Source organism: Lemur catta, chromosome 10 (genome assembly GCF_020740605.2).
Source record: "Lemur catta isolate mLemCat1 chromosome 10, mLemCat1.pri, whole genome shotgun sequence".
Classification (NCBI taxonomy): domain Eukaryota; kingdom Metazoa; phylum Chordata; class Mammalia; order Primates; family Lemuridae; genus Lemur; species Lemur catta.
Window position 1 is genome coordinate 18,424,412 of NC_059137.1, and position 12,595 is coordinate 18,437,006.

At 39.5% G+C, this 12,595-nt stretch overlaps 1 protein-coding gene across 1 annotated transcript in view; it reads left to right on the forward strand.

Annotated features, from left to right (window-relative positions):
* ASTN2 (astrotactin 2) overlaps window positions 1-12,595 on the forward strand; it is an 808,895-nt gene that overhangs the window by 514,851 nt on the left and 281,449 nt on the right. The window contains exon 13 of the mRNA XM_045563087.1: window positions 11,012-11,200. Within this exon, the coding sequence (XP_045419043.1) occupies window positions 11,012-11,200 (189 nt within the window). The remainder of the gene's footprint in view (window positions 1-11,011; window positions 11,201-12,595) is intronic.

Below are 12,595 nucleotides of genomic sequence, written 5' to 3' on the forward strand. Positions count from 1 at the left end.
CTGTTTGCAGCCAGGTTAATAATAGCAGCTAACATTTATTAAGCGCTTCCTGCGTGCCATGACTGTTCTAAGTGCTTTGTGTACACAAGCTCATTCAATTTTCATAACAACTCTACAAAGGACATATTATTATGATTCCCATTTTATTGTTAAGCAAACAAAGCACAGAGTGGCACAGTGACTTACCCAAGGTCACAGGGTTGGTAAGTGGGGGCGTCCTGACTCAAACCCAGGCCTCGTGGCTCCAGTCCCAGTCGAGACAGAACTGAGGTCACTGCTGGCCTCTGGCCACATCTAGCCATGGGGTCTTGGGCAAGTCACTCAATTTCTCTGAGCCTCTGTTCTTTCGCGTAAAATTAGAAGTGACTGTAGCACCATTGTGAGAATTAAATAGAATTATACACGCACAGGGGCTGGCATACTTAACTAAGCACTCAGGAAACCATAGTTGTAATTAGTCAGATAGGTATAAAGGCATCTCATTTAATTATTCACTTACTGAATGTCTTGCTTAGTGCTGTATCTCCAGCACCCAGAATAGTGCCTGGCACACAGTAAGTGCTCAGTTAATAGTTGTTACATGAAGTTCCTCCATTAACACGGCTAAAGAAGTCCAGCCCTCCCAGAAGCGTTTCCAGCTAGGTTCCTCTTCCTGGGTTAGGCCTCTTGGCTTCACCGTTTCCTCTGTCTTCCTTCTCCTCCTCCCCTGTACCCCCACTGACCCCTATTTGTCCTTGGCCCTTTCTCTTGGACATCTGTTTCATCTTCAAGTCCCAGGGCAGGCATCACGTTCTTCAGCAAGTCTTCTCTGAGCGCCCCCCAGAGGTCAGGAGTGAGACATGCAGTTCCCCAGGTGCTGGGGAATAACACTCATACTTCCCCGTGGATACTGTTTCAATATTGGCTCAATATGGGGTGTCGTTAAGGCATGTATTGAAAGAACTCTCTTTTCTTGTCTTATTTTTGTTTGTATTTTCTTCATTTCCACCTACAAGGCCCTCTTGCAAGGGAGTGAAATGTTTACATTTTGTCTCGAATTCTAATTTATCCCTGTGAAATCTTGACGTCTTTTGAAGACTGGACCTCTGGCTAGATGCCCTGACTGTCAGCCCCTCATTAGGCCAAGTTCCCCTAAAACTGAGTAAAGCACCTTTTCTCTGGGACCACACAGCCCCCTGTGTCTCTCTCTGTGACAGCCTTATGGCTTGGTTGACTTACCTACCTGATTTCCTGTCCGGTCCTGTCATACTGTGAACTTCTTGTGAGCTGGGACTGGGTCTTAGTCACCTGTGTGTGTGCTGCCACTTCCCACTGCTTGGCCCAGGGACTTCTTCAGAACCATAATGGTTGGATTAAGGAATTCATCCACCTAAGATTTGTTGTACCTATTCTGTGCTTGGTCTTTTATGAGGTGCACATAAGCACTGAGTGCAAGTTGTACACAGAGACAAAAGGGACACTGAGAACAGGTGTCTGGAACTTGCTTGGTCCTGATTGATGTTGACAGAGCACAAGTATCAGAATGGTATTCAGAAGCAGGTGAATGCGAGACAGGTTTACAAAGGGTGTTGGATACTAAGCTAAAGCGTTTATAATGAACCTTTAGAATCAGTCTTGTGGGTGAGGGAGCATCACCTCCCCGGAAGACCTCGGCAAGTTACCTAGCAACCAAGTTTGTCTGTTTCACTTGTGTGTGTGTGTGTTTACATGTCTACCATGCAGCTTCCAAGAGAACTTAATTTTATTCACGTAAATACAATGTACTTTAAAAAGCTGTTCCTATAAAGACAGGACTGATAGGAGCCATTTGTAAGGAGGAGAACGGAAAGAGAGAAAATGGTTTCAGAAGTGTGAAACGGGAGTCAGTCAGTGTGAGATATATTTAGCTTTGTGCTTCTTGGCAACCAAAGTAAACAGAGGAAACAAAACAAAACAAAGGATAGTGGATTATATAGTTGTCCTTGTGTGAGGAAAGAAATGTTGTGGGTTTTTGTTTTGTTTTGTTTTCAAGGGATATACACCTGACATTACTTGCTAAAGTGATATTTGCTATATGTGCCTATGTAAGAGAAAGTGAGCAGTTTCATCAACATTTTTCAAGTTTCAGTATTTTCCAGATCATTTAGAGGAGGAAACTGAGGCCCAGAGGGGTCTCACAGGCAGTTGGCACGTAAAATTGGGCTGAGATGGGAGCTTCAGATGTTCCAAGTTTCTCTCTTCCAATTTGAATGAAAATGTACTAAAAAACACGGGCTCAAAGGACACTTCCAGCCTCAAATAGTCCCAACTAGCCTAGCTGTTTAATATCCTTTTTAGGTGAACGAGGAGATAAATGCGTGTGTTTATTATCCATAGTTAAATGGAATCCACTTATTTTTATCATCACAGCTGAGGTCTACTCTAGTGAACAGAGACAGCAGTCTTGATTCTGAGGCTCAGTAACCAGTGGCCGAGGTGTTGGGGAATTCATTCGGTATTGGTTTTGTTGTGGTTTCCTCCTTTTAAGCCAGGGCCTGAGCTCTCAGCACTCTAACTTCCGGTCAAAGAATGTGGATTTTACCTCTGAGCATTAGCATAGAATATTTGCACACCAGGTTCTTGCCAAACATTCTAATCTTATGCTCTCTGCCCTTTAAACATTTGCAAAAGCTCCAGTGTAAGAAATATTTACTGACAATTGATGGAAACATATAACATCCATCTCTTTATTCAAATAGGTGTTTTCCAGTGTGGATCCCATGTGACATTAGTTCCATGATCAAAAAGGAAAGTTCATTGTTCAGTGTTTCCACAGGGGAAAAATCTGTACTCTGTAACTGCCTCTTGGTGTTCCCAGTGTACCTGGGGATAGTAAAGGCTCTGACAAGTCCTGCAGTGTAGAAACATATTTCATTGATTCTAAAGTGTGCATATTTTTCACATTTTAACATCTCTGAAATTGGAATGTATATTACTATAAATGGTTTGACAGAGTTTAAGTGGCAGTCTTGTGGAGATTTTTGTTTTGTTTTGTTTCATTTTTTTCTTAGTGTTAAGTGAAATGCTAGCGTTTCTTAAAATTGTTGGGGATTATAGAATAGATAAAATACACTATATAATTAGCCTGGAGTTCCATATGGAATCCTGTTTCCTTTCCTTTTCTAGAAGCTCTAAATTTTTCCCTTGAGTAAAACCTGTAGACTAAGACCACTCAGAGAACGCCTTTAGTGATCTCTGTTTTGGTTAACATTGGGACAGTCCTGAGGGTCTTTGTGAGAAAGATGCCATGACGTCTGTTAGTGGAGTTAATGCAGTTGAGGTCCTTAGCTGCTGCTTCTGGCCCCGATGACCGGGGGCGGGGGGCGGGAGGGGGTGGGTTTTCTCACAGGTGTCAGTATCAGGAAAGCTGAAAAGGAGCCTGCTCTTCCCTTGCCTTGGTAATAGGGTGTTTAGGTCTATCCCCAGCATTGGTCCATGTCTACCTGGCGTGCAGTTCCTTGAGTTATTCTTATCCTTAACGTTTCTCTATTCCGAATTGTTTCGTTTTAGGATTTGATTCCCTCTCTTAGTTTTAAAAATAGTTTCTAGTACATGCATTTCAATAAATAACTATAGAAAGGAATGAATGAATAAACAAGTGAGTAAATGCATGAATAAGTAAATGCATTCTCTGCTTTGAGAGTTTGTACATGATGCCATTTTTCTGTAGGTCTCAGTTGCCTCCTTTGAAAAACAAGCAGATGGGAGAAAGTCATTTGTGCTAAAGTGGAAAGAGCACTGGGCTTGGAGTAAGAAGATTCAAGTCCACGCCTTGGCTTTTTGAAAGTGCTCATGTGACCTTGGTCAATAAACTTAAATGTCCCGAGCCTCAGGGTCCTCAGTGGCAATGTTGGAATAAAAGTGCCCATCTCAGGATGTTGCTGTGAGGATTAAATAAAATAAAACCTGCTCTTGGCTAAACACATAGAAGTTTTTTATGGTGCAATCTCTAAAGTTCCATCTAGTTCTAGTATTCTCTATAATGCAATGGGTGTGTTAAGGGTAACAAATCCGTTGCTTTCAGCTAAAATGCCCAGTTTGTATCTTCGTACTTATTTTATTTTATGTATTTCCTTTTGGCATATGTATAAATATAGCTTCATGTAGATCTTGGCTGGTTTCCTGTGAGCCTACGCTCTTTAAAATTTCTGTAAGAAAACCTTCCCGGTGACAGAATGTTCTAAAGGAGCTGTGTAATTATGTGGCATAGTACAAAAATAAAATTAAAAAAAGAAACCAACAACTGAACAGACCTTAGGATAAACCTTCCTATGCCCCAAGGTGGCTGGAGAGAAAGAACTGCTCGTGTTTCAAAACTCAGAGGATCATGTGCCTTCATGAGTCCCTACTTTTTTTCCCCATGTCTCTCCTGCTAAGCCACAATCCTTTCCCCACCCCCAAGCAAAAGAAAATCACTCTAAGTCCACACTTGTGCTATTGTTAAAATCATACACACTCTCACGTTCACACACTCATAGACGTACACCTTGGTGCACGGACTCCTAGGTTTAATTCCTGGCACTGTTGTTGACTAGGTATATCCACAGGTAAGTCAGTCAACTTCTTTAAACCTCAGTTTTCTCCTCTGAAAATGGGAGCAATACTCCCCATGGGGGCTGTGTATTCCCTATTGTTTCTGTAATGAATCACCACAAACTTAGTGATTTAAAACAACACGAATTTATTATCTTGTGATTCTTAAGGCCAGAACTCCTAGTATCTTGGCATTGGTGGAGCTGCATTTCTTCTGGAGACTTTAGGGGACGATCTGTCGCCTTGCCTTTTCCAGTTGTTAAAGACTGCCTGTATTGCTGCTCTTGGGACCCTTACTGCCCCATCTCTTTCTCCTCTGCTTTTAAGTTGCATCTCCTTCTCTGACTCTGATACTCGTATCTTCCTCTTATAAGGAACCATGAGATGGCATTGGGCCCACCCACATAATGCAGGATAATCTTCCCACCTCAAAATCCTTTACCGAAGTGCATCTGCAAAGTCCCTTTTGCCATGTAAGGTAACCACAGGTTTGGGGGTTAGGATATGGACATTGGGGATGAGGGAGCATTACTCTACCTATTACAGGTTATAATAAGGAACAAATCAGCTCATATATACCAAAAAATTTCCACTAAACTGTGGGATTTTGACTGCAAGACGGAGCTTTGCATGTAAGTGTGTGTATATACATACATATGCATGTGTGTACTGCAAATATTTAACTTATTATATGTTATATATTATCACATGTATAAATATACATAGTATAGGTATATTATTCCCAATGAACAGTATGCAAAAAGTTCCCAATTATGTACTTTGAAGCAAAAAAAAAAAAAAAAAAGCAATCCAAGAATGACAACTCTGTCAGCTTTAAGAAATCAGGATCTAGAGAGAATCCAGCAACTAGGATCTAGGAACCACTTGAAGTAAATTCACACTCCCTTGGAAATGTACGTGGACTAATAGACCAAATAAAAACAATCATAATATCATTAATAATAATAAACACAATAGCTGATGCATTACTTGGCTACTGTATGAAAGGTATTGTTTTATCCTTTACATAAGTTATGTCCAACTCTCACATCAGCTGTATAATAAGGATTGTTAGTATCCTCATGTAAAATGACACCAGCCTAGGGAGGTTAACAGACTTGATCGTGATCGTATAGCTAGCAGTTAGCACAGCCTCTATTTGAGCTCAAGTTTAATTAGCTCCAAAACATGAACTTGACATCTCACATCTCTCTTAAGTAAGGGGGCATGAAATCTTTATAAATTTACCAAAGCAGAAATTATACAAACTATATTGTCAGACTAGAATACAATAATATTAGAAATTAACAACAAAAGAGGAACAAACAAATCCACCTGTTTGGGAATTATATTAAAAATATCTTCGAAGTAACAATTGGGTAGGGAAAAAAAAAATCAAACTCAAATTTCCACCTCTTTAGAAGGGAGCAGGAGGGCTGCACGTCAAGCTTGTGGGATTTGGGCAAAGCTGTAGTCAGAAGCTGCATGGCATTTATTAAGAACCGGGAAAGATTAAAAATAAACAAATGAGGCATTTGACTCAAGAAACCATAAAAAGAATTATAAAACAAAGTCAAAGAAAATAGCAGGAAGGAATTAATACAAAATATAAGCTGAAATAAATGAAATAGCAAAGAAAAAAAGGAACCTCATCAATAAAACACAAAAAGCCTATTCAAAGGAGAGAAAGAAGAGAGAACCCAAATAAACACATTAGGAGTGAGCTAGGGACACAAATGTAGAAGCACAAAAGATAAAACAAATTTAATGAGAATATTGTGTAGAACTTTATACCAATACATTTGAAAGTCTTGGTAGAATGCATCATGTTCTTAGAAAATGTGAATTACCAAATTTGAGTCATGATGATATAGAAAATGTAAATAAGCAGATAATACGGTAATAAATGATAAGAGAGTTGACTATCTATAACTGAAAAGAAGACATCAAGCCCAGGAGATTTTATAGGCAGGTCTTATCCAGTCATCAAGGAATGCATAACCTCTATCTTATATTAACAGATCCAGAGAAAGAAATGAAAGGGACAGTTTTGTTTTTTAGACACCTGTTCAGGGTGAACAAAAAGGACAATTTTAAAATTGTACTCCATAATCCTAATACCCAAAGTGGGAAAAATATGTACTCATTCGTCTAAAAGAAGCTGGTAGACATGTTAGAATTGATGAGTTATTTTTTTTTAGAGACAATCTTGCTCTGTCGCCCAGGCTGGAGTGCAGTGGGGAGACCACAGCTCACGGTAAATAACTTCAAACCCTGGCCTCAGGCACATGCGGAGCGTACAGGTGTGAGCCACCATGCCCAGCCCAGAATTGATGAGTTCCTTATGTTGGCAGAATGCAAAATCAACTGTAAAAAAATCAGTGATAGCTTTTCTAAAGTCAGCAATAACTAACTATAAAATATAAGAGAAAACATAAATGAAAAACCAATCTTATTCTTGAAGTGTGAAAAAATGTAATAGTAGAAGTTACCACTCTATTAGGGCACACTATACTCCAAACATACTCGTTCAATCCTCACAGTGGCTCTATAAGGTGAAATCTTCTCTATAGATAAGCAAAAGAAGGACAGAGAAGTTAAACAGCTTGTCCAAGGTCACACAACTAAGTGGTAGAATCGAGATTCGGCCTCTGTTGGTCTGGATTCAAAACACACACTTGTAACCTCTACAGTGTAGTGCTTCACAACAATGCTCCTGAATAAGCTCCATAAGCCATGTGTAAGACTTTTATGACAAAAAGTCAAAAACTTCAGTGAATGTTTTAAAAGAACACTTGATAAAATGGAGATACAAATTATATCTCTCAATTAGAAGATTCCAAACTATAAAGATGCTGTATCAGTCAGGATAAGATAAGTTTTGTTGCGGTAACAAATGAAGCCCCTCCCCACCAAGCCAGAAGCTTGCACACAAAAGTTAATTTCTTATTCATGCAAGGTCCATTGTGATTAAGGCAGGCCTCCTCCATCCCGTAGTGTACATCTGAAACACACGGTATACAACCTTGCCAGACGTAAGGAAGAGAGAATCACAGGATGTTTTGAAAAAGCTAAGTCTGGCAGTGACTTATATCTTATCAGTGCAGATAAGATGCATTATTCAGAATCCAGTTACATGATCCCTTTAGCCCAACTGCAAGAGAGGCTTAGGCATGTGGTCTACAGTCTGTGTCCAGGAGGAGGACACAGTGTGGCAAATGCAAGATGTGTTCTTTGCCACAGTTGTCAGCTGTTCCCAGCACACAGTTGACTCTCAGTACATATTTATTAAATGAAAATAAAATGTTTACATTTTCTCCAAATTAGTCTACAAATTCAAAACAATGCCGCCCAAAATTCTACTAGGGTTTTACATGGAATTTGACAAGCCAATTCTAAAATTCCTCTGAAAGGAAAAATGTGGATGAACAGTCAGGAAATTTTAAAACAGAAAATCAGTGTTCATGAGGGGAGGGAGACATAATTTACTACTATATCTAAAATACTCTATAAAGCTGTAGTAATTAAAATCGTGTGGAATTATTGCAGGAGTGTACAGATAATGAAATAGGGAGAACCTCAACCATGTACGCATGGGACATAGAGGGATTTAGTATATGATAAAATGTCACTTCAAATTAGTTGTTGAAAGGATGGACACTTCAGGTAATTGGCTACCCATTTTAAAAATAGTTAAGTTAAAACAACCATTCTTACCCTCTATAAAAATAAATTCCATACATATTGAATTGCCAAAGACGAAAAATCTACAAAAATGCTAGAATAATATACACAAATGTATTTGATCATATTGGCTTTCTAAACACTGCACAAAATTCAGATGCAATCAAGGACCAGAACAGGGAGGTTATAAGACATCAAAAGCAAGATTAAAATACAAGCACAGACTGGAAGAAAATTTCAATATGTATGGAAGCTGCAGGATAACTACCCAGAAAATATGCAGACCTCATACAAATGAATAAAAAGAAAGAGACAAATTACCCCCCTAGAAGAATGGTCAAAGCACATGAATGGACAATCTGTAGGAGAAACACAAATGACCAGAACATGAAAGGATGCTGAACTTTACCAGTAATCAGGGAAATGCAAATCCAAACAAAAATGAGTTATTTTTCTTATCCCAGATTGACAATAATGAACATGAAAGATGTGGAAAAATGAGGTTTCTCATTCATCAGTGAGAGAGTTGTAAACAGATAGAGCCTCTACAGACGACTGTTTAATAGATCTGTCAAAATTTTAAAATTCATAAAATGTTGACCCAGCAATCCATCTTCTAGGAATATGTTTTATAGAAACACACACATATGCATAATGATATATGTGCAAAGATATTCATTATGGCACTGTTTGTAATAACGAACAGCCATAAACAGCCAAAGTGCCCATCAATAAAAATTAGTTAAATGCCTTATGGTACGTTTACACTGTACAATGCCGAATAACCATTAAAAAAGATAGATCTAGATGTATACTGATTTAAACAGATCCCCAAGAAATAGCATTAGGTACAAATGTATGTCTCACAACAATGTATAGTATAATTCTGTTTCTGAGTTTATTGTGATACAGATATAGATATAGATATATGATGTGTACTTAAATGCATTGAAAAACCCTAGAAGAATACATAACAGTTAACAGTGATGACCCCTGGGATAAGAAGTGTGGTGTGGAAAATGAAGAATTTCAATATTTTACTCTATTGACTGATAATGTTTACTCATCTACAACAATAATGTATTTATTCACAGATGCAAAGGGACATGGGTGTATGGAGAGATAGAGAGAGAGAGAGGGAGAAGAGAGAATTCTGCCCAGTGTACCCAGTAAACCATTTATCTGTATTTGCTGGGAGCCTCCTGGGATAAATGGATGGAACTAGATTTTATCAGGCACTTAGAGTATGCTATGCATTTGCCTATACACTCGCTTCATCTGTGCTCTAACTGGGTTTAGAGGAAGTTATTTACATTTAACAGATGCAAAAAGAAGGGGATAGACTTTACCAAGCCATCAACCAGGACAGTGCCTCCTTCCAGGAGACTTGCCACTGCACTTTGGGCGGGAACACATGAATATATGAAAGACAATCAGTCCATCAGTGCAGTAACCTCCACCAGAGGTTAGGGGGAAGCAAGGAAAGAGTGACAGCTTACTTCATGCATGAGGCACTCCTGGCTTTTCCCTAGAGTGAGCTTGGGTCAAGTTTTCAGCTCTGCTTGTCTTCTTCCTGCCTCCAGTTGAGCTGTATGTCTCTAGCATCAGCTACTCGTTCCTGAAACCTGGGTACATTTTCCTTCCAAACCAGCTGACAGAGTCTCTGCCTTCTCCCATGAGTCCCTTTGCAGTCAGATTCAAGGGATCTCCCTTCCACCCTTTGAAGGAAGGGCAAATAAGAGACTGTCTGCTTTGTACTGCCTCAAACTGGCACAACCCAACTAGAGTCATAGCATGCAAATCGAAACCACTGGATTTGGAGGAGACAAAAGTAGAAAAATGTTCTTTTGTTGATAAACACACTTGAATTTGAATGCCAACTTTGCTACCTACAGTGTGACATGCTTTATTTCTTGGCTTCTTATTTTGCTTGTGTGTAAAGCACATTCTTTTGTCTGTCTTGCTTATTTATGTGCACCCTAATGTGCACCCTACCCCCAGTGCCTGGCATAGGACTGTGAAAAGGTAGATACTCAAAAGAATTCCAGTTTTTGGAATGATTTTTCAGGGGCTGAGATCACTACTCTCCTACCCCTCATTCCCCACCCCCACCCCCACCCCGCCATGCCTCTCAAAGAGATCCTTTCCCACTGCAGACATTCCCATATTGCAAATATTATTTCTGCACCCCATTCAGATGTCTTTTTGGTCCGTAGAGGAGCCCATCCCTGCCTCAGTGGCATCTCAAGGGCCCTTCTGGCCGTCAGGAACGGATGATTAGAGAGAAACAGAGGCTGCTAACATTGCTAATTGAACAGAAGCTTATGTGCTGTCCATGGTCCTGGAAGGTTCACCTCTGAGCTCCAAGGGTGATAAAAACCTTGTTTTCGCTAGTCTTCAGCCTGGGTTGACAGATACACTGGGAATAGATTCTGGTTTGAGAAACTGGTTGATAATTCCCCGTGATTTGGTCTGTCATGCTTTTTCAAGTCTGTGTGTTCATGGGAAACAGTTTTCAAATTTGCTTTGTGTGTGGATGTGCACGCTGGTGTCCCCTTGATTCCTCCAAAATGTCACAAAAGACTTTCCTTGAATTTACCAATTTGCAGGATTAATGTGCTTCTCTCTAGACACCTGTGCCCTACATAGATTCCAGCCAGAATAGCTGTGTCTATTCCTGACCTGTTTTTCAGGCAAAGGAGACCTTGGTTTTAGGTCACCCCTAACGGGGGCATCCGGGATGCGGAGCTAATCTCAGTTCTGTTTTACATTGCAGTTGTGTGGAGGAGTACAAGCTGGCTCCTGATGGGAAATCCTGCCTAATGCTCTCAGATGTCTGTGAGGGCCCTAAGTGCCTCAAACCTGACTCCAAATTCAACGACACCCTCTTTGGAGAGATGCTACATGGTTACAACAACCGGACCCAGCATGTGAACCAAGGCCAAGTCTTCCAGATGACCTTTAGGTATGGGGCAGACACTTGCACTTTATTGGTCTGAGTCACTGACCCACAATCTAGGCAGAGGGAGGAAGCCTTGGGGACAGTGGAATAGAGACCTGTTATACTGGCCAGCATCCCCTTCAGCTCACAGACACCCACCCTAGGAATGTTAGAAGTCAGCAAAATTAATTCCATAGGTTCCTTTTGCACGGACCTAGCACATATCTGCCCTACCTTTCCATTTTCCTAACTCTATCCACATGTTTTAAATTCAATCTTAAATCACCCTGTAAGTACAGTTAATGGCATTTTGAAAAAAAATTAATTCATCTTTCAGCCTATTGAAAAATAAGTATCCTGTATGCTATTCAGGGAGTTTAAAAACGAAGACATTTAATATAGTAGAATATAAAAATTGCATCACCCAGAAATACCCAGACTTAACATTTTCCTCAGCTATTTTTAAAATACCTCTCTTTCTCTCTCTTCCTTTATCCCTATTTATCTATCTACACACACAATTCATACACCGCCTCCCCTCCAAATCTCAGTAAAGCTGTTGAGAAATTGCTTATTTTTTGCTTAACAATATGCCAAAGATCTCTTTCCCCATTAATGGATATAGGAGTACCATGAGAAATTAAAAGATAAGACTGAACACTCATCAAATGAGAGGGAACAGAATGGTGAGTAGGTTGGCGAGATTCTATGCAGATTAGACATTCAGGCTCATGGTGAAAGGTCCTTGGACAGTTGAAGAAACTGGAGCTATTGTTCTCAGAAAAGAGAGACTTTGGGTGGAACGTATTCATGCTTCAAAAGCTGAAGAACCATCAAATAGTAGAGTGAGAAGACTTGCTCCATGTATACAAAAGGATTCTCAAAAAAAAAAAAAAAGGAAAGCTATATTTTTAGATAGTTTTACATGGAAAAGGTATAGGATATTATCACAAAGCAAGATTCTCCTTATCATTTGAAGTCATAGTAATAAAAGTCAGAACTAATAAGAAACATTATAGTCATCATCATCTCCATCTCATCATCTTATTAATAGTAGTGATAATTATAGTAGGAGTGATAATACAATGGTTGCCATTTATTAAGAATTACTCTTTTTCAACCTCTTTACTACTAGTAGTAATAATAATATAACAATAATAATGGCCAGGGGTATTCTAAGATTCTTTCCATTTATTAACTTACGTAATCCTCACCACTGCCCTGTGAGACAGGGGCTGTTATTATCCTCTTTATACAGAAGAGAAACAGAAATCTAAAGTAACTTTCCAAAGACCCCCTTCTAGGAAGTGAGAGAGCCAGGATATTGCCATTTTACTTTCATTATTAGAACCCTTCAAGGGATCGTGACCTTCATTTTACAATTGAAAAGTCAACACCAGAGAGGTCAAGTAACTTTCT